Source organism: Kogia breviceps, chromosome 8 (assembly GCF_026419965.1).
Source record: "Kogia breviceps isolate mKogBre1 chromosome 8, mKogBre1 haplotype 1, whole genome shotgun sequence".
Lineage (NCBI taxonomy): Eukaryota > Metazoa > Chordata > Mammalia > Artiodactyla > Physeteridae > Kogia > Kogia breviceps.
Window position 1 is genome coordinate 103,868,125 of NC_081317.1, and position 23,807 is coordinate 103,891,931.

General features: G+C 44.5%; 2 protein-coding genes across 3 annotated transcripts in view; one reads left to right on the top strand and one right to left on the bottom strand.

Moving 5' to 3' along the window:
• Positions 1 to 12,030, bottom strand: part of LOC131761369 (tumor necrosis factor receptor superfamily member 10A) — a 47,831-nt gene extending 35,801 nt beyond the window's left edge. Inside the window, exon 1 of the mRNA XM_067039896.1 lies at positions 11,343 to 12,030. The gene's annotated coding sequence lies outside the window, so the exon portion shown is untranslated. The remainder of the gene's footprint in view (positions 1 to 11,342) is intronic.
• A 124-nt stretch (positions 12,031 to 12,154) lies between these two features.
• On the top strand, positions 12,155 to 23,321 carry CHMP7 (charged multivesicular body protein 7). Of its 2 annotated transcripts, XM_059072068.2 has the most exons (10): positions 12,155 to 12,571; positions 14,332 to 14,503; positions 18,585 to 18,770; positions 18,907 to 19,040; positions 19,903 to 19,951; positions 20,184 to 20,303; positions 20,595 to 20,693; positions 20,905 to 20,965; positions 21,461 to 21,640; positions 21,868 to 23,321. In XM_059072068.2, exons 1-10 carry the CDS (start codon positions 12,273 to 12,275, stop codon positions 21,918 to 21,920), a joined length of 1,353 nt encoding a protein of 450 aa, XP_058928051.1. In that variant the 5' UTR covers positions 12,155 to 12,272; the 3' UTR covers positions 21,921 to 23,321. The 2 variants fall into 2 exon arrangements, with proteins under 2 accessions (XP_058928051.1, XP_058928052.1); XM_059072069.2 differs by lacking the exon at positions 20,905 to 20,965 and having other exon boundaries at positions 12,190 to 12,571; positions 21,868 to 23,314.
• The last annotated feature ends 486 nt before the right edge of the window (positions 23,322 to 23,807 follow it).

The window sequence follows — 23,807 nt, forward strand, 5'->3', positions numbered from 1 at the left end:
TTTGGAATATAGGATCTGCCACAATTTCTTTATTTTGCCCTTGTTTTTAAAAAATATTTTCACTGGATATAAATGAATCATGAGTCAACAGGTTCCTTTCACGGCTTCAAAGATTCTGAGCTCCACTGTTTAAGTCAGTTGTCATTCAGTGGTCTTACAAATGCAAAAAAAAATTTTTTTCATGCACAAAGCCGCTGTCTGTGCTGTGCCCGGGTGGTGTCTTCTTTATATTTATCTTTCTTTGGCATTTTCTGAGCTTTTTGAATTTGTAACTTGGTGTTTTGCACTACACTTGAGAAAATTACAGCCATTTTTTTTCTTCTCATTTGTTCAGCCATTTCTTTTCAGTCTCCAATTCCAAATATATTCCATGGTATTGTCCCAAAGGTCACCAAGACTCTGTTCCTTGTTTCCTTTCCATTTTTTTTTAACCTCTGCTCTTCAGATTAAATGGTTTCTATCAAATCTCTCTTCAAGTTTACTCATTCTTTCTTCTGCAGTGTTCAAACTCTGTTAATAACATTCAAGTGAATTTATTTCAGATAATGGAATTTTCAGTTCTAAAATTTCCTTTTGGTTCTTGTTTTATAGTCATCACTTGTATGCTGAGATATCCTATCTTCCATTCATTTTAATAATATTTTCTATAAGCCAAACATATATTTCAAAGCTCCCTAAAAGAGACTCTATTATGAATTAGAGTTAAGAACCACTGGAAAGACATAAATTTTACCTGCAAGGAAGAGATATGTAATGGGAAGTATCAGTAGCAGACAATGTGAAAATGTTTTTCAGCCCCTGCATACTTGATTTTATAACTATTTATTGAGAATTGATTATGTATCAGACATAATTCATACAAAGATTAAAATATACAGTACCTCCTCCAAGAGACTTGCAATCTAGTAAGGAGGTAGTAAAACAATTGTAATAAAGTGTGGTATTGACAGGACATATTAAAAATGTTCACATCACTAAGGACTTGCATTTTTACTTTGGAGGGAAAAAACGTTGGGATAATCAGGAGAAAGAAGGTAGAAGAGGAGAAGAGAAAGGAAGAAAAATGAATAGAGAAGGTATCACACCTATTTACAAGGAAGGCTTAAGGGAAACCCAAAGATTACAGAGAATAGATAAACAAACACGACAGACGAAATTTTAGCCTCTGACAGCAACAGCTATGGCAAATAGTAAACACATTCTAAATCCTAGCCAGACAAAAATACAACCTCACACTAAAGGCCTACTTAGCTCAGTTCTTTTAACAGGTACATCATGTCCAGCTTTCAACAAAAATTTACATGGCATACTAAAAGAAAAAGAGAAAAGAAAAGAAAAAAAAACCCATAGAGTTTTAAGAGATAGAGCCAGTACCAGAACGAGACACGGAGACGGTGGAGATGTTGGAATTATCACACCAGGAATTTAAAACAACTATGAATAATATACTAATGATTCTAATAGAAAAGTGGACAACATGCAAGAACAGATAGGAAATCTAAGCAAGGAGATGGAAACTTCAAGAAAAAATGAAAAAGAAATGCTAGAAACAAACAAACAAAAAAACTCACTGTAACAGAAATGAATTATTTTCATGTGCTCATGAATAGACGGCATGACCAAGGAAAGAATCAGTGAGCTTGAATCAATGTCAACAGAAAGTTAGAAAACCAAAGTGCAAAGAGGAAAAATAAGAATGAAAAGGGCAGAACAGAATATTCAAGAAGTGGGACAATTAAAAAAGGAGTAACATATACATAAGGGGAATACTGGAAGGAAAAGAAAAGGAAAAGGAAAAGAAGAAATATTTGAAGCAATAATGACATCAAATTTCCCAAAATTAATGACAGAAACCAAACTAGCAGAACACCAAGCAGGATAAATACCCCCAAAATTCTATACATAGGCATATCATACTCAAGCTGCAGAATACCAAAGAAAAATAGAAAATCTTAAAAGAGGCCTGAGGGAAAAAGTGCCTTACCTATAGAGGAGGAAGAATAAGAATTATATTGAGCTTTTCTTCAGTAACCACGAAAGCAAGAAGGAAGTGGGGTAAAATATATAAAGTGTGAAAGGAAAAAAATCCCACCAACCTAGATTTCTGTATTGAGCAAAATTATCCTTCAAAAGTAAAAGAGAAATAACAACTTTCTCAGACAAAAAAAAATTGAGGAAGCTTGCTGCTAGTAGACCTGCCTTGCAATATACGTTTTAAAAGATATTTTTTTTCAGAAAGAAGGAAAATGATATAGTTCAGAAACTCAGATTTGCATAAAGGAAGAGCTTTAGAGAAGGAATAAAACAAGGCAAATTAAAATTTTTACTTCTTTTTTTGTATAAATACCTTTCAATTTATTTAGATCTTTGTTATTGTTTTAATATTTATTTATTTATTTGGTTGCTCTGGGTCTTAGTTGCGGCTCACAGGCTCCTTAGTTGTGGCATGCGAACTCTTAGTTGTGGCATGCATGTGGGATCTAGTTCCATGACCAGGGATCGAACTCAGGCCCCCTCCATTGGGAGCATGGAGTCTTAACCACTGTGCCACCAGGGAAGTCCCTACTTCTTAATTTTGTTTGAAAGAAAGTTTTACATTCAACTGTTCTCTATTGAACACTGACTATGGACCAGTAACTATTTAGACTCTGGACACCCAGGGAGAACAACAACAACAACAAAAGACTGTCATCATGCAGCTTATCCACTAGTAAATATAATTACAATACACTTTCTGATTCTGCAGTGACAACTGTTTTTTAGTTATATTGCTATAAAATTTAACTATCTCATTCAGATTCAAGACAAACTATATTCTAAGGTTACTTATCTTTATTTGATCTAACAGATAACAGTTTGTTCAAAGTAATTCTAGCAAAAATGTATCTAGTGATTATAACTTCTTGATAAGTGAAATGAATGAAAGCAGTGTTATAAGGTTTGGAAGGAAGGAATTAGGATGACACTGCTATAGGGTACTTGCAATACCTGTGAAGTGATATAATGTTGTTAGAAAAAGGACTTGGATTCGGTTTTTTTATTTTTTATTTTTGGCTGCATTGGGCCTTCGTTGCTGCACTCGGGCTTTCTCTAGTTGTGGCGAGCGGGGGCTACTCTTCCTTGCAGTGCGTGGGCTTCTCATTGCGGTGGCTTCTCTTGTTGCAGAGCATGGGTTCTAGGCCCACGGGCTTCAGTAATTGTGGCGCTCAGGCTCAGTAGTTGTGGCTCGCGGGCTCTAGAGTGCAGGCTCAGTAGTTGTGTTGCACGGGCTTAGTTGCTCCGTGGCACGTGGGATCTTCCCGGACCAGGGCTTGAACCCATATCCCAAGAATCGGCAGGTGGATTATTAACCACTGTGCCACCAGGGAAGTCTGGCTGGATTAGTTTTAAGTGAATATTGTAAACCAAAGGACAACTACTCAGAAAGTTTAAAAAAAAAAAAAAAGAAGTAAAACATATATGCTAACAGAGGTTAAAAATGAAATCATATAAAATGTTCAATTAAACCCATAGAAACCAGAAAAAGTGGAAGTCAATACAAGAAACAAAGAACAAGGCAATGAATAGAGAACAGTAACAAACATCATAGATATATAATTCAACTATATAAATAATAATTAAAAACATCACTGGTCTAAATACCCCAACCAGAAGACAGAGACTGACAGAGTGGATAAAAACAAACAACACTCAACTATATGATGTCTGAAAAAAAAGAAAAGAAAAGAAAAGAAAAAAGCGATGTAGACACAGATAGACAAAAAGTAAAGCTGTAGAGAAAAATATACTAACGTTAAAACTAGAACAGTGGAATGCCTATATTAATTTCAGACAAAGCAGACTTCGGAGTAAGGAAAATCATCAGGGATAAAGAGGGGCAACATGCAATGAATAAAAAATGTCAATTCTCCAAGAAAACTTAGCAATCCTTAATGTGAATGCACCTAACAACAGAGTGTCAAAATATACGTGAGGCAGGGCTTCCCTGGTGGCGCAGTGGTTGAGAGTCCGCCTGCCGATGCAGGAGACACGGGTTCGTGCCCTGGTCCGGGAGGATCCCACATGCCGCGGAGCAACTAAGCCCGTGAGCCATGGCCGCCAGGCCTGCGCGTCCGGAGCCTGTGCTCCGCAACGGGAGAGGCCACAACAGTGAGAGGCCCGCATACCGCAAAAAAAAAAAAAAAAAAAAAAAAAAAAAAAAAAAAAAAAATATACGTGAGGCAAAAATTGACAGAAATGCAAGGAGAAATAAATGAATCTACTATTATAGCTGATGACTTCAGCAGCCTCTATCAGTAACGGACAGATCCATCAGGCAGAGAATCAGTAAGGACCTAGCTGAGCTCAACAACACCATTAATCAACTGCATCTAATTGACATCTATAGTCTACTTTATCCAACAGTAGCAGAATACACATTCTTATCAAGCTGACATGGAACATTCACCAAGATAGATCACATTCTGGGAGATAAAACACCCCTTACCAAGTTTTAAGGAATAAAAATCTGTCTGCTCTCAAACCACGATGGAATAAAACTATAGAAATCTATAACAGAAACATCTAGAAAATCCCCAGATACTTGGAAATTAAACAATAATTGCTAAACCACACATGGTCGAATGAAAAAGGATTGAGAGAAATTAAATATTTTGAACTAAATGGAAATAAAAATAAAATGTATTAAACTTTGTGGGCTGCAGCACAAGCACTGCATGGAGGGAAATTTAAAGCAATGAATGCACATATCAGAAAAGAAGGAAGATCTAAAATCAATAATCTAAGATTCCACCTTAGAAAACTAGAAAAAAAGAGAACAAGTTAAATTCAAAGTAAGAGGAAGAAAAGAACAAATAAAAATTAGAGCAAAAATCAATACAACCAAAAATAGGAAGTTAGTAAAGAATATCAACCAGACTAAGCTGGCTCTTTGAAAAGATCAGTAAAATTGAGAAATCTCTCGTGAGTTTGAGGGGACGGGTGTGGGGGAGAGAGAGAGAAACAGAGACCATAACTATTGATCCCAGGGATGCTGACAGAATAATAAATGAATATTATGAACAAGGCTATGCCTATAAATTTGATAACCCAGATAAAATGGACAAATTCCTTGAAAGAAACAATCTACCAAAACTTACACAAGAAGAAACAGACAATCTGAATTGGCCTATATTTATTAAAGAAATCAAATCAGTAATTAATAAACTACCCAAACAGGAAGCACCAAGCCCAGATGGGTTCACAGGTGAGTTCTACCAACCATTTAAAGAAGAAATTATTCCAATTCTCCATAATCTCTTCCAGAAGATAGAAGCAGAGGGAATACTTCCTAACTCATTCTATGAGGCCAGCATTACCCTAATATCAAAACCAGACAAAGACATTACAAGAAAAGACAACTACAGACCAATATCTCTCAAATATAGATGCAAAAATCCCCAACAAAATATTAGCAAATCTAGCCAAGCATAAGAAGAATTATACACCATGACCAAGTGGGATTTATCCCAGGTATGCAAGGCTGGTTCAATATTTGAAAATCATTCAATGTACTCCACCACATCAACAAGCTAAAGAAAAAAACTGTATGTTCATATCAAAAGATGCAGAAAAGCATTTGATAAGATCCAGCACCCATTCATGATAAAAAAAACTCTCAGCAAACTAGGAATAGCAGGGAAGTTCATCAACTTGATAAAGAACATCAACTAAAAAACATACAGCTAACATCATACTAAATGGTGAGAAACTAGAAGCTTTCCCCCTAAGATCAGGAACAAAACAAGCATGTCCCCTCTCACCACTCTTTTTCAACACCATGCTGGAAGTCATAGCTCATGCATTAAGAAATAAAAGGTATACAGATTGGGATAGAAGAAATAAAACTGTCTTTGTTTGCAGATGACATGATTGTCTACGTAGTAAATCCAGAAGACTCAAAAAAAAAAAAACCACTCCTCAATGGAACTAATGAGCATTTATAGCAAGGTTGCAGGATACAACGTTAATATATAAAAGTTAATTGCCTTCTTACATGCCAGTAATGAATAAGTGGATTTTGAAATGGAAAACACAATACAATTTACATTAGCACCCCCAAAATTGAAATTCTTAGGCATAAATCTAACAAAATATATTGAAATCTGCATGCGGAAGACTACAAAGCACTGATGAAAGAAGAGCTAAATAAATGGAGAGATGTTCTATTTTCATGGATAGGAAGACTCAATATTGTCAAGATGTCAATTCTTCCCAAACTGATCTATAGATTCAACATAATCCCAGTCAAAATCTTATTTTGTGGATATCAATGAATTGATTCTAAGGTTTATATCTTGGGATTTACCCCAAATGAGTTAAAAATGTATGTCCACACAAAAACATGCACATGGATGTTTACAGAAGCTTTATTCCTAATTGCCAAAACCTGGAAGCAACCAAGATGTCCTTCAGTAGGTGAATGGGTAAATACACTGCGGTACATCCAGATTAGAGAATGTTATTCAGCAATATGAAGAAATGAGCTGTCAAGACATGAAAAGATCCTGCTGATGAGATTCCCCCTCCCCCTCCAGTTCTCATATATCCAAAGACTGTACTGGCCACTGTCATTTTATTTTTGCCCTCTTGACAAATATTCTAGAGGCTGAGGTAGGACTGTATAGGTAGTTTCATACTGTATGATATTGTTTTAGGGGCTAAAGGGGAGAAACTGAAAGTGTTCTACTTTTTTTTTTTTTTTTTGTGGTATGCAGGCCTCTCACTGCTGTGGCCTCTCCCACCGCGGAGCACAGGCTCCGGACGCCCAGGCTCAGCGGCCATAGCTCACGGGCCCAGCCGCTCCGCGGCATGTGGGATCCTCCCGGACCGGGGCACGAACCCGTGTCCCCTGCATCGGCAGGCGGACTCTCAACCACTGTGCCACCAGGGAAGCCCGTTCTACTCTTTTTTTCTACAGTGTTGATGTCTTTCTAATGTATCTATTTTTCTTGTTGCATCTTTTCTACTTCAGTACACTTGGTATACTGGGTTAATGGCTAGTACTGTTTTGGCTCTGTGAAAACGCATTTGTGAGAAGAGTAAGTAGTGACTTCTTTCAAACTGTTAGATGCCGAAACTTTTAAATCACAATTTTGTCCAGATCTTACCAGATACTATTGTACTTGAATGGTTAATAAAACTGCGTAGTGCTAGTGAAAAAAAAAAGTTTCTCTTGAAGGCAGGCCTTTAGAAAAATCTAACACTACTTCAAAATGATACTTTCCCCCTTTCCCTGCAGAAAGCAAGAGGTTTTTGTTTTTGTTTTTAATCTTCACTGTGAGAACCTGGTAGAGCTCCTGGAAGTAAAACTCACAATAGTTTGAGCATTTCCTCTAAGACTGGCCTTCCTTGGTGTCTTTAATTTTCAGATTTATCCACACATACAGTTCTGGTTTTCCTACTTTGATACTGGTTCCCAAAGAGGATTTTGCCTGTAGGTTTCTGCTCTAGTAAGTTGTGATTCTCTGTATCTGCCTGTCTGTCTCTCCAATTTTTGTAGTAGAAGTTTGCCCTTTGATCTCAATTCTCTGATGGATCTAAGAGTTGTTCATTTGTTTTTTCAGCTCTTTTCTTGTTAGGACAAAGTGATCACTTCCAAGTTACTTACATGCTGGACTGGAAATACAGAACAATTTAGAAGGAAAGAGTGGAAGAGAAGACAGTGAGATTAAAAAGGGATAAATTCTTTGGAGTAAAGCTGAATAGTTTCACAAATGGTCACTGAGGCATTTCTAGATGATCATGGTTGTTAATGGGTAGATAGCAACAGTCTCCTGTGGTTTGCAAGCTTTGAAGAAAGAAGAAAGGGGAATTCCCACATCTGTGGTTGCCCTAACCCCTCTGTCTGAACATGCAGGCAATTAAATTTAGAGGCATTTCAGCCCCAAACAGCTAAGAAACAGTCATTCAAATAAATAAAAGATTCAATTACTGTATTAGTACATTATATTTGGATAAATATTCTTATGCTGTAAAGGATAGGCCTTGATGAAATTGTTTCTTTACTCATAGTTTGATCAATTAAATTCATTCATTTATTCATTCAACAAACTGAGTCCTTAGGATGTGCCAGGCACTGTGCTAGAAACCAACATAATTAAGAACACAGTCCCCCCCAGGAAGGTACTTAAGCTAGTCAGAGAGACAGGCACACAAATAGAAACTTCTTAGAAAACAATGTGGCACACTAAATAATAGAGAGGTACACAGGTTATAGAAAAATAAGGAGGGACACCCAATCCAGCCTGGAGCAGGAAGGAAGGAAGAGGAAAGAAAGATCAGGGAAGTCTCCCATAACACAGCGGTGCCTGGCTTCTTCCGCTATAAACCTTTTAGGCTAAGAATAATGTATTTTCCTTCTCAGTCCTCTTTTAGCCAAGTCCTCATGGCTGTCAATCGTAGAGATAAGAACTAGAAATAACTGGATCATATGCAACAGGGCATGCATATGTCTACAAAAATGATGAAGCATCCCCAATCAGCAGGTGAGACGACACAGAACGTCCTGCAGCATGGAGGCATTGTAGTAGCATCTGCAGAGTTGGTGCTGTACGGCTGAAGCGAGGCTGCTTCGGTGTCCGGCCAAAAACATATTGGAGTATCAGTAAATAAATATCACTGCCATGATATGCTGATGTTTAGCTGGCATTTTGTTCTTCAGACTCCACAGAACTAAAGAACTTCTGCAATCGCACATCTGCAGTAGATACTACATTCAGAAGGGCGCTAGAAAAAAACTCACAAGGCCTTTCTGATGAAGTGACCTTTAAGCTGTGACCTAAGGATGAAAAAGAGCCAGTCCTGCAGAGCAGAGGAAGAGTGTAGCAGTTGGAAGCCCGGCAGTGTGAGAGAGCTTGCCATATACCCAAATCGCCCCTCTCAGGATCAGCAGAGCTTTCTTTCCATGCTCCACCACTCCCAGTAGCTCTTCCGGTCTCCAACAGGTGGAAGCAGAGAACTCTGTGCCCAGAGGTGTCAGGAACCCAGTGGCATTTTGAGATACAGGTGGTCACAGGTGCACAACTTTGCTCTCCTGAAAACGCTTAGGAGCAAGACTATTTTATCAGACTCAGAGACCTAGGGGACAAAACAACCTGGTCTCTCTCATGACACAAACCAACCGGCCATTTTATAGGACATGAGAGCATGGCCAAAATATGGCTCTCCGGGTACAACTCATTTGCTCACATTACATACTATTCTTCTTTTCTGGAATGTTGTCCACCAGACTCAAAATAGTCGTGATTCAAGTTTCCCTTCTGAAAAATGGAAAAAGTGCCAAAATATCTCACAGGGTTGTGTCAAAGTCTGGTCTTTGTTTACAAAGCTAGACACCAGTTAAAGTGCTCAGGATAGATTTTAATCAGTAATATACTATTGCAATAGAGAAAAGAGTCCAGGGTGAACCGTACTCAACTTTCATTTGTACAGAGGTGACTGGGCTCTTTAAAGGGAGAACGAGGGAATAGGGAAGAGGGTGAGGGTGTCTCAATAGAGTCAGGGCAGTGAAAAATTACAAACTACAGGAAGGGAGGGTTGATCCCTGTAAAACTCATTTGGGTTTGCTAACTAGGGCTTATCAAAGTAAGACTCCTCCCCTCCCACAGAGGCCAAGAGACAGGAGCCCTGTCTTTGGGTGTTGGCTGGAACATACAGTAAAATTTTTGACAACCTTGAGTTTTCTCAGGTAGGCATGTTAAGGGGGGCTAGGGTCATCCAATGAATATGCCTCGAGTTGCCAGAAACTATGTTAGTGTTTGTTCATGTCTTTACGGGCCAAGGTGGACCAGGTATAGTTAAGAAGAGGCTTCAGAGGAGCCTGTCCAGAGTGGGGCTGAGGAAAATTTTTGTCAGTTGTTACAAGTATTAAATGAGATACTGACTGTGAAAGTACTTGTAAGACTATAACACAACACATTAGTATCAATGGACACACTCATTCATGTAACCAAGCATATCCCTTCCCCTCCTTCAAAATGCTTATTAAAATTCTTTCTTACACTGAGTCCCAACTACTAAACATCCTGCCACTCAGTGATAGCACCTACTACATTATGTGCTAGGTGTTTTACATACATCATAACATTTCCTTCAAACAACCCTATTAGGAAATATTTTACATAACAGGATCAGAAAGTTTAGGTACTTGATCAAGGTCACACAGCCAGTGAGAGGCAGAAGCGAAATTTACATTCAACTCTGATGATTGTTACCTGGTTCCATTAAACAAGAAACTCCTTTCACTCTTTTTTTTTTTTTTTTTTTTTAGCATTTCATCACTTATTTAATGTTTAAACTCTCACACTAGATTTTTACAAGCTGGTGGACACTGACAAATTATTTCTCCCACAGAACTATAACCACATGTTCCCAGACAGTATAAATATATGGTTGAGCTAACGTTAATACACGTCGCCAAGTTACAGAACTCAAAAGGCGTATAAAATATTAAACGTCTGCTCAATTCATTAGCAGAGACCCACTTTTTTTTTTTTTTTTTTTTTTTTTTGCAAGAGAGGTTGGGAATCACACTTCAAACAAAAATAAGTTGGTAAACAACTTCAGGTAAGTATGAAAAAAAATTACAAGAATTTCGGAAATTTTATGATTAAGAATTGTTTTAGCTACAATAAAGTATTTCTACCCCCAAAGTGCAAACATTAAAATTAACTATAAGGCTTTTTTGTCTGGAGACCTTAAAAAACAAGTGCTTCTATACAAGGCAGATTTTCAAAATGGAGGTGTTCTTTAACAGCACAAAATGAGATTTATAGACAGACATTAAATAATCAGTTTCTAATCACTGTTATGGGGGCATCTTTGTGGAGTATAATGAATTTCTACAGTTCATTGGTCTGCATAGAGGTCGTGCTGTGCCTGGCAGTAATCTCCACTGCCCTTCATAAACTCCATAAACGTGTGACCAAGAACACCACAGATCTGAGGAATATGTCTACTCATTGAAGACTGTGGCCTAATCATACAGCTGGTCCCGAGGCAGCGGCGGCAGGGCAGGGGCAGCGGTGATCGTCGCGGGGCGGCGGCGGCTTCGCGGTCTTGGGCCGGGGCACCGGGCTCGCTCCTGCAGCGAGCGGCTCCGAGAAGAGCGCGCAGCCTCGCCGCCCCGTGGTCCGATGGCCAGTATGCGTGCGGAGGCCTCCTTTCGCCTTTTAAATGGTTCAATTAAAAAGAAAACCAATTTATTCTTAACACACTGGACGTGTTTCTTGCTCATGAGACTTTTTTTGTGAGACTCGAACAAGATCCTAAGATATTAGAAGGGCAAGGGTCAAGTCACTCACCTTTCAGTTTATGAAATATTTCTACGAAACCAGTACACAGACTAGTAAATGCTAAATTGTTCAGTCCAGGAAAGAGATCATCAGGACAGTCGGAAACCGTTCCAAGGAGACTGAGGGTGGGGGGGGGGGCGCCGCGTGGTATGTGGGATCTTATTTCCCTCACCAGGGATGGAACCCATGCCCCCTGCAGTGGAGTCGCGGAGTCTTAACCACTGGACCGCCAGGGAAGTCCCTCAAGGACGATCAGAATTGAGCTGGATCTTAAGGGATCCATAGGATATTTATTCTGAGAAGGAAACAGAGGGATACTCCAGAAGGCGGGGAGCAAGTAGAAGCTTATATATCCCTGAAATTCGGCGTACACACTGTCACAGAGCTTGAGTGACCAACCGTTTCGTTTATCCGCTGATATTACCGTAAACGGAAGCTAACTTGAAAGTTTAAGTTAAATGTCCGAAGTAAGAACGCCTGGTCCGAGGAGCACTAAACGGTGATCCACGCGGGCGATCCTGGTGCCTCTGGCGCCCCTTAGCGGGACTCTCCAGTCCTACTACCTGAAACCACCGCAAGTCTGAGCATAAACGTTTGCCTCTCTACAACACTATGCCAAACTCCACGATTACCGAGGGGTCGCGACGAGCACTTACCCGCCGCGCAAGCGCTACGTCCTCCTTTCCGCACAAAGGCTGCGGGAGGAGGGGTCGGCGCAAGCGCTCTGAGTTTCTCGGAAAATAGGGTCATCATCCCGCCTCCTGGCGCAAGCCGGTAGAGAGACGCATGCGCTGCGAGGAGGCACGGGACTTATTTCACGCGGCGGTGACGTAATGACAGAGGAGGAGGTGGCCTAGGAACGGAAGCCGGGAAGGAACCAGGGCGGAAGGGGATCAGGGCCAGGGCTGTGTTTGGAGCCTCGGCTGGGCTGGGGTGCCAATGTGGTCCCCGGAGCGGGAGGCCGAGGCCCCGGCCGGGGGAGACCCGGCGGGCCTACTGCCCCCCGAGTGGGAGGAGGATGAGGAGCGCATGTCCTTCCTGTTCTCCGCTTTCAAAAGGAGTCGCGAAGTGAACAGCACCGACTGGGACAGCAAGATGGGCTTCTGGGCGCCGTTGGTGCTGAGCCACAGCCGCCGCCAGGGGGTGGTGCGCCTGCGTCTGCGGGACTTGCAGGAGGCCTTTCAGCGCAAGGGCAGCGTCCCGCTGGGGCTGGCCACCGTGCTGCAGGACCTGCTGCGGTGAGGGCGGGCCCGTTCCGGGGGCGGGGCGGCTCCCCGCGGGCAGGGACCCAGGCCGTTCGCCGGAGCGCACCGCGTCCAGCCCGGGATCTGGCCTCCAGGAGCCGTCTGTGTTTGCTCACTGGGTGAAGAAGGAGGCCGGGTTAGGGGTGTTTGGAGGGAGAGGGGGGCGGGGTATGGGGGGAGATTGAGGGGCCAGGATAGGCTGATTAGATGAGATCCAGATGGTAAGAGGAGAAGCCAGCCTGGCGGAGGTGACAGTGAATTGTCTGGACTGGAATCCCGTTATGTAGTTATTTCATAGGGGCTTCCACATTTGAATAACCCCGGAACAGAAGGTCTGTGAGAGGATTTATTGAACTAAGGGGTAGCATGCGCATCAAACAGACGTACTGCACTTCGCAGCGTGCAGGTATTAATGCATACACCATCTGGCTCCCTCGGCAGTCCTGTGGGTGAGGTGATAGAATTATCCTCAGCAGACAGAAGAGGAAGCTGAGCCACAGAGAGATCGAGCGACTTGCTGGGGGTTACACAGCTGGATAGAGGCCATGCCGGGGCTGGACCCTGGGTCTTCTGATTCTAAAGCATTTGCACTTCACATTGTATATGTCATACCCAGAGCAGCCTCGCTAGCACAGTGACTCCCTCCGTGACTGAAGACGGAAGTCAACTTTGATATGTTGCTTTTAGCTCTCTGCTCTTCCTGATTAAGAGAGCTCCCTTCTCCCCAGCCCCCTTCCCTTGGCTGACATTGATGGGGCAAGCCATTTCTGGAACTTCACCTTTCTAGGAAAGTGTACTGTGGACAGTTTCAGTTCATGCCCAACGTGGGGAGACAGTAGCTGAAAAAGTCAGTGAGGGCCAGGAAGAGTCTGGGCTTCCTTACTACAACAGGACCATCCTCTGCCACTTCCCACCCAGAGACCTTTAGTACCTCAATTTCTCCTCTCCTGACTGCTGGCATGCCACTGATGCCCCTTGGGGCTTGTTGGGGTCTGGGACCTGAAGAATTTCTCAGGGAGATATTTTTCCATAGAAGCAGCATAGCAGAGTCGTTAACAGCTTTGCATGAGGGCCAGATGGCCTGGGTGCAAATCTTGGCTCCGCCATGTGCTAAATTATGTGACAGAGGAAAAATTATATGCCCCTCCATAAGCCTCAGTCTGACCAGTTATAAAATGTGATGATCATTGTACTTAGGTTTATTGTGAGTATTTGAAGAGATACGCCTTATGTAGCCCTTAGCATAGTGACCGGCCCATGGGAAGCATTCAGTAAATTGAGCTACTTAACACTAGTACCATGAAATGCTTATGTCTTATCTCCACCCCAGCTTAGGAACAGCAGAAAACCCTTTCTCTGAACGTCTTTGTATTCTTCCTCATGTCTTGCTCTTGACATTAATGCATTATTGTTTTCATTTTATTGTTTTGAGCTCCGTTTGTAACGGGAAGTCTCAACATAGGCTGTGTCGCCTCCCGTGCCTCTCTGTAGTCTTAGTGGAGAGCTTGCATTTTGGAGCCACATTATAGTTTAGCTTTGGCCTCTGTCATCTTCTCAGTCCCTCAGTTTTTTCTTGCAGAAAATTGTGAGGCTTAGAGCTGGAGCATAAACAGTACTGCTCCCAGTAGCTGGCACGGAGTAGGTGCCTGGTAAATGGTGTTTATGATGAGGATCAGATTCCTCTTTGGGGTGAGGAGGGAGGCGGGGACATTGCAGGAAGCCTACTACGTGTCTGTTTCTTTCTTTGTCTGCAGTCGAGGGGAGCTGCAGCGGGAGTCAGACTTCATGGCCAGTGTAGACAGCAGCTGGATCTCCTGGGGGGTCGGTGTCTTCCTGCTGAAGCCCCTCAAGTGGACTCTTTCCAATATGCTCGGGGATAATAAGGTTCCTGCCGAGGAGGTGCTCGTGGCCTTGGAGCTTCTTAAGGTGAGTGCTCAGAAGCAAGAGGTCTGGGTGTCATCTGGAGTGATGGCAGGACCCTCCACGTTCCTTGGGTTGCTTGGGCGAATCGTTAGAAAAAGAACGGATCTTTTCTACACAGTGACAGAGCTGATAACTGAGTTTATCTAACCTGCCTTTCGCTGTACTTGGTAGTATTTAGCTATTAGTTGGACCTGTACATTTCAAGGGTGAGCCTCTATGTAGGAATTGTCAGTTAACACACAGTTGATTCTTTTCTGTATTTGTAGGGATTCATGATAAACTGAAGTTTAGAAAACGCTTTGCCTTCTGTAGTTTATGTACAAAAACTTCTTTCCGAGGACCTTAGACTTTAAGCTTTGCCTTCCCCTAAATCAGCGAACTGGGCTCAGATGGCCTTCTTTTGTACTTACTTACCTCCATCAAAGAAGCCACCAAGCCCTTGATCCCTTCATGCTCTCCTGGTCAGTCGGCTTCCTCCTGGCCTGCCTTGTGTCCGCAGCCCAGAGCATGCCGCTGATGCTTGACTGCTTCCCTTATGAACACCCTCGGGCACCTCTGCAACTTTCGGGCCACACCAGCAAATCAGTCACCTTAGATCAGCCCCATGGTCCACCATCCCTGCCGGAGAAAATCGCTGTATCGCCACGCCTGGGGCCCCTCTCAAGGTCCCCCGCTTTAGGAGGGCCCTGGGAGCCACTCCGCAGCCCAGTGTTCTTGTCCCCTCCCCGGCCCAGCCACATGCCCTGCATTCTCTGCAGCCACTGCACTGAGAAGGTAGAATCCCCTTAGCACTGAGAAGGTAGAACTCAGCTGTCTGTCCTCCCACCTCCAGTTTGACTTCCTCTGAGCCCTGCCTTCTCCCCAGGCTCAGAGGATGAAGTGTCCTTCCTGTGTTCCACATGTGCTCTCGAGTCTGTCCCTACCCTTTGTGGCATCTGTGACCCTCCAGATCTGTATATTCCTTTCCCCTCTCTGGCGGTGCTCTCCTTCTTCAGCCTCTAAACCCACTCTGGGTTTCCCATCTCACGACGACTCCTTGTGGGACCTGGGGCCCCTCCTAGTCCCCGCTCTGTCTCTCCCTCTCGGCCAAGCTTTGTTGTCCCCACGTCCTCACCTCCACACACCCTGTAACCCAGGGCAGACCTGCTTCACCCCCATCATTCCACCCAATTTCTGTGGGTGAGGTTATAGTAACCTCAAGTGTGTGCCTGTGTGTGTTTATAAAGTTGAGTGAACACCAGGTGGCAGAAGTAGACTCGGAGACAGTGGTTATTTTTGAAACTCACAGACCAAGCCCAACCTCAGTTCCTTTGCATAGCCCTGGAGGCTTCCACACTGCTGGACACAGGTCAGAATCCCCCGCCCCCGCCCCATGAGAAGCTCCAGTTTCTCCTCACCTCCACGGACACCCCCCAGCACCACCCTTCGGCCCGGGGAGCAGGTCTCCAAAATCTACCAGCTCTCTCTGTCCCCCAGGAGTTTGGACTGAGCAGCGTGCATTTTCTTCAGGGGAACACCTCTCCCCCTTTGCGCCGCAACCCCTCCCCACCCAGGGCCCTGGCCTCCAGGACCTCCGGGGCTCAGCCAAGACCCCACAGAAACCGTGGGGTGTTTTAGGTTGTTCTGGGCCAGCTCCAGCCCTCCTTGCGGTCTTTTACCTCCCGTGTTCTCCAGTCTGGAGCAAAGAGAGGTAGATCCATTTATCCCCACAGATGTGATTTTGGACTCAGTCTTTTGAGAGCAAATGCAGAGATAGGGGTGGGAGTGGAATTACATACATCTTCTAAGAACCAACAATAATTTTTGACAGCAAAGTAGTCTAATCCTATTTAGGTAGAAAAATAAATTTAGCTCTTCAGGGGCATGGATTGTTAAATCTGTACCCAGCTTACATCACTAAATAGAACACTTAACACTTACTCTCTTTCAGTGACATCTGCTATCAATTATATGGTGGCTTCAAAGATATGGTTTTCTCCTGTGTTAGAGACTTGTTTTCATGTGTGAAAATAAAGGGTCTTATCTGGATATTTTTATAAAACAAAAAAGCCTGTTTCTGCGGTAAATTGATTTTCCCAAGTCTAAACACAGAAAGCAGCCAGCAACTTTTAATTTTATTTGAAAAAAATACCAAAAAGTAAAAATTGCCCATAGATTTTGCTATTTAAAAATGTAAAGAAAGAAATTAAAGTTTCCTTTCTATTCATCCCATTTCCTTCTCTTTGGGTCCATTCCCTTCCTGCTTGTGTCTGTAAAAACACACACATCTTTTCTTATTGAGCCTATTATATTACTTTCCACTCTATCTTCTTGTTGGCATTTAATACTTCCTGGAAATCTTATTTACTTGTTTACTTATCTACTATATAAGCTGTCTCACCTACCAGAAGGAGAAGTTCCATGGGCTCTGGGAACAGTGCCTGGTACATAGTAGAGAGTCAGTAAATATTAGTCAAGTAAATAGATGAATATACACTTACATACATATGTATATACATACAGTCCATTTTTTTTCCAGAAATGGAATCTGCTTTCACCTATTGGTCTGCAACCTCCTTTTTTAAAATGTTTTACCTTAGTATATCATGAGCACCTTTCCAGGTCCCTACACAATATAGATCTACTTCATTCTTTTGGATGGCTGCAGAATAATCTGTAAACACGCCACAATTTATGCAATAGTTACCAAATGGATATTTGAGTCATTCCAATTTCTCCCTACTACAAAAAGATACTTCTTTGACAACCTCTTGCCTACATGTATGTACTTCTACTTTTATTTTTATGGAATTGATTTCTAGAAATGCATATGTACATTTTAAATTTTAACAGAAATTGCCAAATTACTTTTCAAAAGTTTGTATAAATTTACACTTTCATGAAGATCGCATTAAAGTGTCCAGTCTCTTTACATCCTTGACAGCACTGGATGACAGCAATCTTTCAAATTTTGCCAGTTTGATGAACAAAAATGATTTGTGATTTGAGCATCTTTTCACCTGTCTACTGGCCATTTACATATTCCTTTCTGTGAATTGCCTCTTTATATCCTTTGCCTGTTGTTATTTTGGATTCTTTGCCTTTTATATTAATTTGTAGGAGTTCTTCATTAGGGATAGATAGATATATAATATATTTAGTATTAGGGATGTTAATATTGTTTCCCAGTCTCTTGTTTGCTTTTCATTTTTATTTATGATGTCTTTTACTATATAAACGTTTTTATATTTCTACAGTCAGAGTTCTCAAATTTTCCTTTATGGCTCTTGAATTTCTACTCTTGCTTAGGAAGGCATCCTCTACTTCAAGGTTATCAGATTTTTGAAATATTTTCTTTGAAGTATTTTATGCTTTCATTTTCTCAATTTAAGTTTTAATAATTCGGTATGTATTTTTGTATATGTGGTAGAGAAACACTGTTTTCTTCTAAATGAGTAGCCAGTTGTCTTAACATCGTTTGTTATTGTTGTGTACCATTAATGTATGTGTGTGTGGACAGCACACCGTTCTTACTACAGTAGCTTTGTAGTAATTGTTTTTATCGGACAGCAGAGTCAGATCTAATGAAAGCTCTAGGCTCTAGTTTCTGTCTTATTAGACTCTTCTGCTGCCTTGGATACTGTTGACCACTCACTCCTTAAAATTTTCCGTTACCTTGACTTTGTTGTCCCTACAGTGCAGGTTCTCCTTGGTCCTCCCCAGGCAGTTTCTGGATCGCTTTTATGAGTTCCTTCATCTCCTGAACGTTTTGAACGTTGGTCTTCCTTCGGCTTATTACTTTGCTATCTGCATTTTCTTGAGTAACTCATTTATACTTGAGATTTTAATTACCTTCTATATGCTGAGGACTTTCAGATGAATATATCTCCTGTCCTGGCGTCTCCTTCGAGCTTCAGATTTTTATATCCAATTATCTCCTGTACCATCTCAAGCATCTCCTTTTTCCTTTTCCAAAGCTGAAGCCAGGGTCGGTGCTCCCCTGCTCTTGCCTTGTGTGGCCGTGGATCTGAAGCACGGGGTCCGGGCTCTCCGGGTTCCGTGGGCAGCGATCAGGGCCCGCAAGCACCTCTCACTTTCCCTGCAGGAGAAGGCTGAGGAGGTGTATCGTCTGTATCAGAACTCCCCTCTCTTCTCCCACCCCGTGGTGGCCCTGTCGGAGCTGAGCACGCTCTGTGCGGGCTCCTGTCTGGATGAGAGGACCTTCTACTTGGTGTTGCTGCAGCTGCAGAAAGAGAAGCGAGTCACCGTCCTTGAGCAGAATGGGGAGAAGGTATGGAAACTCGCTGTTCCTTCCCTGACTCACCGAGGACTTGTTCAGTGTGTACTGACATGCCCGCCATCACCCCTGCCTGGTGATTTCTCAGCATTTGGGGTCGGGGCAGCAGTAATTTGTCCCTGTCCCTCAGATTGTGAAGTTTGCCCGGGGCCCACATGCCAAGGTCTCTCCTGTCAACGACGTAGATGTCGGGGTTTACCAGCTGATGCAGAGCGAACAGCTGCTGTCGTGCAAGGTGGAGTCCTTATCCCAGGAAGCAGAGAGGTAACTCCCCCTGAGCTGAGCACCCCTGACCTCCACCCTGGCCCTTAGAGCTGGTGTCTGTGGGTGCTTAAAAAGAAAAGGTTATTATTATTATTATTATTATTTCTACTAATTGTGAAAGTACTGGCTGTTCAGTGCAGCCATCTCGGAAAGCACAGACTATCACAAAGGAGAAAAAAAATGAATTCCTCCCCCAAAGAGTACAGCTTTTAACACTATGTGTATGCTCTTCTGTGCCAATATCCAACCAACCAGTGTTTCTTGAGCTAGGCCTTGTCTTGTGGGCCTGGGGATACAGTAGTGAACGAGACAGGTCTCTGCCTTCCAGGGGTCTTGCTGAGGGACCTCTGCTCTTCCCCTCCAATGACTATGCAAGGCGTCCCTGCTCAAGGTACATGACCACTCCTCCAAAAAGTAGGGTATGTAGACATGGAATTAGAATGTGCTTGTTCACGCCCTCTTACAGTGGGAGAAACCCCAAGTTGTGGTAAGGCCAGCGTCATTGGGGGTGTTAGGAAGTCATTCCCTACCTCCTGGCTCCCAGGATGGGAATTTGTCTTCAGGGCGCCTCGTCAGCATGTTTGCACACCCCCAGCCCGCCCCGCCCCCGCTGTGGGTTGAAACAGCTTTTCCTTGGTCCTTTGCCTTTCCCACGGGCAGACCCGCCCAGCCCGCATCTCAGCTTGCTGCAGGGGTTTGGCGGTGGGCTGCTGGGCATCGTTTTTCTGGCCATTGAGTGGAATGAATTTGGTCTTCAGATTTGAAACTACCTTCACTAAAAGTGCTACTCTTGGGGACACTTCAGGACCCTGCCGCCCGCATCCTCTGGCCTCGTCGTCCTGAGCTGTCCCTTTGTTCGCAGGTGTAAAGAAGAAGCCCGCCGGGCATGCCGAGCAGGAAAGAAGCAGCTGGTGAGTTCTCTCTTCCCCCCCACAGCTGTGTACCTGTGCCCACAGCGAGAGGAGCCCCAGTTCAGGGAGCGACCTTCTCGAGGGGAACGGTCTGCGCGTGGCCCAGACACCACAGCTTGTTTTACAAACCTGGGGTGGTCTTATCATCTGGGAAGGGCTCTCGTCCTCTAGCCCTTTCGTCTGCCCGGTCTGACCCTGACCATGACCATGTCTCCACACCCCGCCCCTCCAGGCCCTGAGGTCTCTCAAGGCCAAGCAGCGGACGGAGAAGCGCATCGAAGCCCTGCATGCCAAGCTGGACACTGTTCAAGGCATCCTGGACCGGATCTATGCCTCGCAGACAGATCAGATGGTAGCCACTGCCCCTCTGCCCCAGCGCTTGGCTGGTCTCTGCCGTGTCCACCGCTCATTCCCTCCGCTGTGGCTTTGCTGTTTGGAGGAGGCCTGCCTGGGTTCTTTCAGGATATGCTTGCGACTGCCTTTGCCTCTCCCATTGGGCAGTTTTGGCCTCAGTGGACATGGGGTGAATCATGCATGGGTGGGGAAAAAAGAACCACAAAGCTTTCTTTTGGAGATGAAACAATATTGTCTGTATTTTGCCCAGTGTTCTTTATCTGCACTGATAACTTTGCTTTCTCTTTAGGTTTTCAATGCGTATCAGGCCGGGGTAGGAGCCCTGAAACTCTCCATGAAGGATGTGACAGTGGAGAAGGCAGAGAGCCTTGTGGATCAGATCCAAGAGGTACAGGAGGGGGTGGGAGGACACACCTACACAAGGCAGTTCCTGAGGACAGAAGTGACTTTGTCTTACTTCCTTCTTTCCCAAACCGTTTACCTTGTGAACTTGAGGACGCTTTCCTTGATTCTCCAATGGGGCAGCATTACTTTGTGACCCTGAACACTGAGACCCAAAGACCATTCAGAGTTCAAGGCATTGTGCTTTTCTCTTACAGCTGTGTGACACCCAGGATGAAGTTTCTCAGACTCTGGCTGGTGGGGTAACCAATGGCTTAGGTGAGTTGACATGGTGATTCCATCTTCTTTCCTCTCTAAGAAGACTTCAGCTCCTTGTGCTGTGATAGGTTTGGCCGTAGATCTGCTTTTTTTGGTGCAGGCAGGGCTGGCCCACCCTCCCCTCTCTCTGGGGCTTCTCCACAGAAGTAAGGAGAAGGAATTGGCATTTCCTCCTTGATAGGCTGTGCTGATGACCCCTTGGTGCTCTAGCGTCCCTTACTCCCTAGGACTCTTCAAGGGCAAGGAGAAGCAGGGTCCATTCCATGGTGTTAGCAAAATACACCTCCTTGATGACTTAGCTCTGTGTATGGAAAAAGCATATCTGCTTGAAGGTGTCCTCTGCCTCCCAACTCACACGATTTTTTTAATAAACCTTCAAGGAGGCCTGGGCATCTTTTTGTAAAGCCGAGCTGGGTTTGCAGTCCTCAATCCTTGACTCATTACTGCGTTTCCTCCCTGGACTTTATGTGTCCTTATGTCGACTTTTCTTTCCAGACTTTGACAGTGAGGAACTGGAGAAGGAATTGGACATCCTCCTTCAGGACACCACCAAAGAACCTTCAGATCTGCCCGACAACCCCCAGGAGACGTTTCATACCAACAGTGTGCCTAACCCTAGGATCTCGGACGCTGAACTTGAAGCTGAACTTGAGAAACTGTCCTTATCAGAGGGAGGTACGGAGCTGTATCCCCAGGGCTGCTGGTGGGCTTGTGGTCCTCTGGCTGACAGTAGCGAGGCTCAAGGTTAACATGTCCCAGCCCCATTGCCCAGTCCGCCAGGGCACCGAAGTCGAGGGAGGGAGTTGTGGGCTCATTATTCAGACCCGGTCCCTTAAACACTGGGGTGCTTTCATCTCAAAGATCTACCTGGTATAGAGTTCAGTCATTTCTTCTCCTTGCAGGTTTGGTCCCAAGCAGTAAATCTCCAAAAAGACAATTGGAACCGACTCTATAAAGCCATTGTAGGACCCTCAAGTGAAGCACCCTCGTGTCTCAGAGAGACCAGGCTTGTGTGTGTGTACATAGTTATTTAAACGAGAAACTCTCGGAATGTGTTGGAAAGAGGAGGAAGGACACCCACTCTGATGTATCTGGATGCTGCCACTTACTACGGGACAGATAGAATTTCTGGAAGCGTGCTCCCGAGGCGTGCTGCCAGCTGGGCTCATGGCCCTGCCTTCTCATCTTTATAGTGCCACAGTTTATACAGTTCTGTGTTTGCCCTGTCGTCTCTCATAGCCTGCAGCTCCTGCCACGGGCTCAGTTAGGTTTGTCTTCCCCCACCAGCTTTGTTCCAGCCAGCGAAGGCGAAAGAATGGTGCAGCTTTGCCAAATCAAAATCTGTCCTCGCCCCCACCCACGCTGTGTTTAGAAGAGTTTATTCTGTCAGTAGGTCCGTTACACACCTCTCCCCAGCCCCGCTGTGTTTCCATTGGTAGCGAGAAGAAGGAGAATCCAACAGCGGCCACGTCATGGAGAAACACACGGTGTGAAAGGTTCTCCCCTGGGGTTCAGATTCTCCAGGTGTTCAGAAAGAGAGGTAACCCCTGAGTGGCTCAGAGTCGTGACAGTTGGAGAGGGGGCTTGTGGGGTTGGTGGCCACTGCCGCCTCTTCCATCTTATGCAAAAGAAGATCTGCTGACTGGAGAAATGGTTACTCTTGGTCTTTTAAACTTGACGAGGAGAAGCCCAGGTGACTGCAGGGCCCTGGGTGTCCAAACCCCACATGCTTTCTTGAAAAGGCATTATCTTTGCCTTGCCCCCATGGTGAATAAATTAAATATCACTTAAATACATAAATCAGAAGAAGCCACACAACAGCACACCTCCCCTTCTTGAGCCTGGCAGACAACAGCAGGTGGTTTGAGTTTCAGAAGCGTATTACATTGTAGCCCACCACGCGGGGCAGGGGAGCTGAGCCAGGATGTGCAATAGAAGCGGAAGACGGTGGCCTCGACCGCGTCTGCTGTGCGCTTCCCCGGCCCTGCTCCGCGCCCGGCCCCCGCGTGCTGGAGGCCCGTCCTTCTACGTCCTTTGACGAGTGGGGGAGGATGGCGGAGGGGGGCAGGCAGGAGAGGGCCTGAGTGCGCTGGCAGCAGGGAGAAGGAAAGACACCAGCCACACTGCTGCTGTGCTGCGCAGTCCCAGACGCCTGCCTGGCCCTCGGCCCTGCCCCTCCTGCTTAGGGCAACGGAGAACAGAGGGGAGGAATTTGCTCCAGGCCAGGAGCAAAAATCACCGTTCAACAAGTTTCTCTCCCACTCGGCCCTGGGGAACTGAAATGTTGGGGGTGAAGAGAAACAATCACTATTTTTTCTTTTTTTAATCTGGTAAATAATTAAAAGAAAAAGCCTGAGCGCCTCGTCCTCGTCTCTTTTTTAGGTTGTATAAAGTGCCTTGTTCCTTCCTGCATCCCCGCCCTCACCTCCAGCATACACACACACGGGTGCTTTTCACTGACGCCACAGGAGAAGGCTGACTGGCTTCCTAGCAGGAGTCCCGAGCTGCTGGGAAAGCAGCCTAGCTGATCACTCTCACACCCATGCTGTCATTAAATGGCCTCTTTCGTTTAAGAATGTGTCATCATTTTCCTTACTCTTTTCCCTTCCCTCTTCCCTCTACATGACCCACTTTCCTCGGCCCGTGTGATGGTACCATATTTTAGTCTGGCACCGGTATTTACTCAGCGCCTCTTTCACACGTGGGGTTTGCCATCCGTGGCGGGAGACGGGTTTTGAGCCTGCCAGCAGAGCTAGAACAGGCTAGGAGATCTGCCGCAGCACTTGGTACGTTACCAGGTGAACCAACCAGGAAAAGGCGTCTGGAGGAGTCGGGCAGAGAA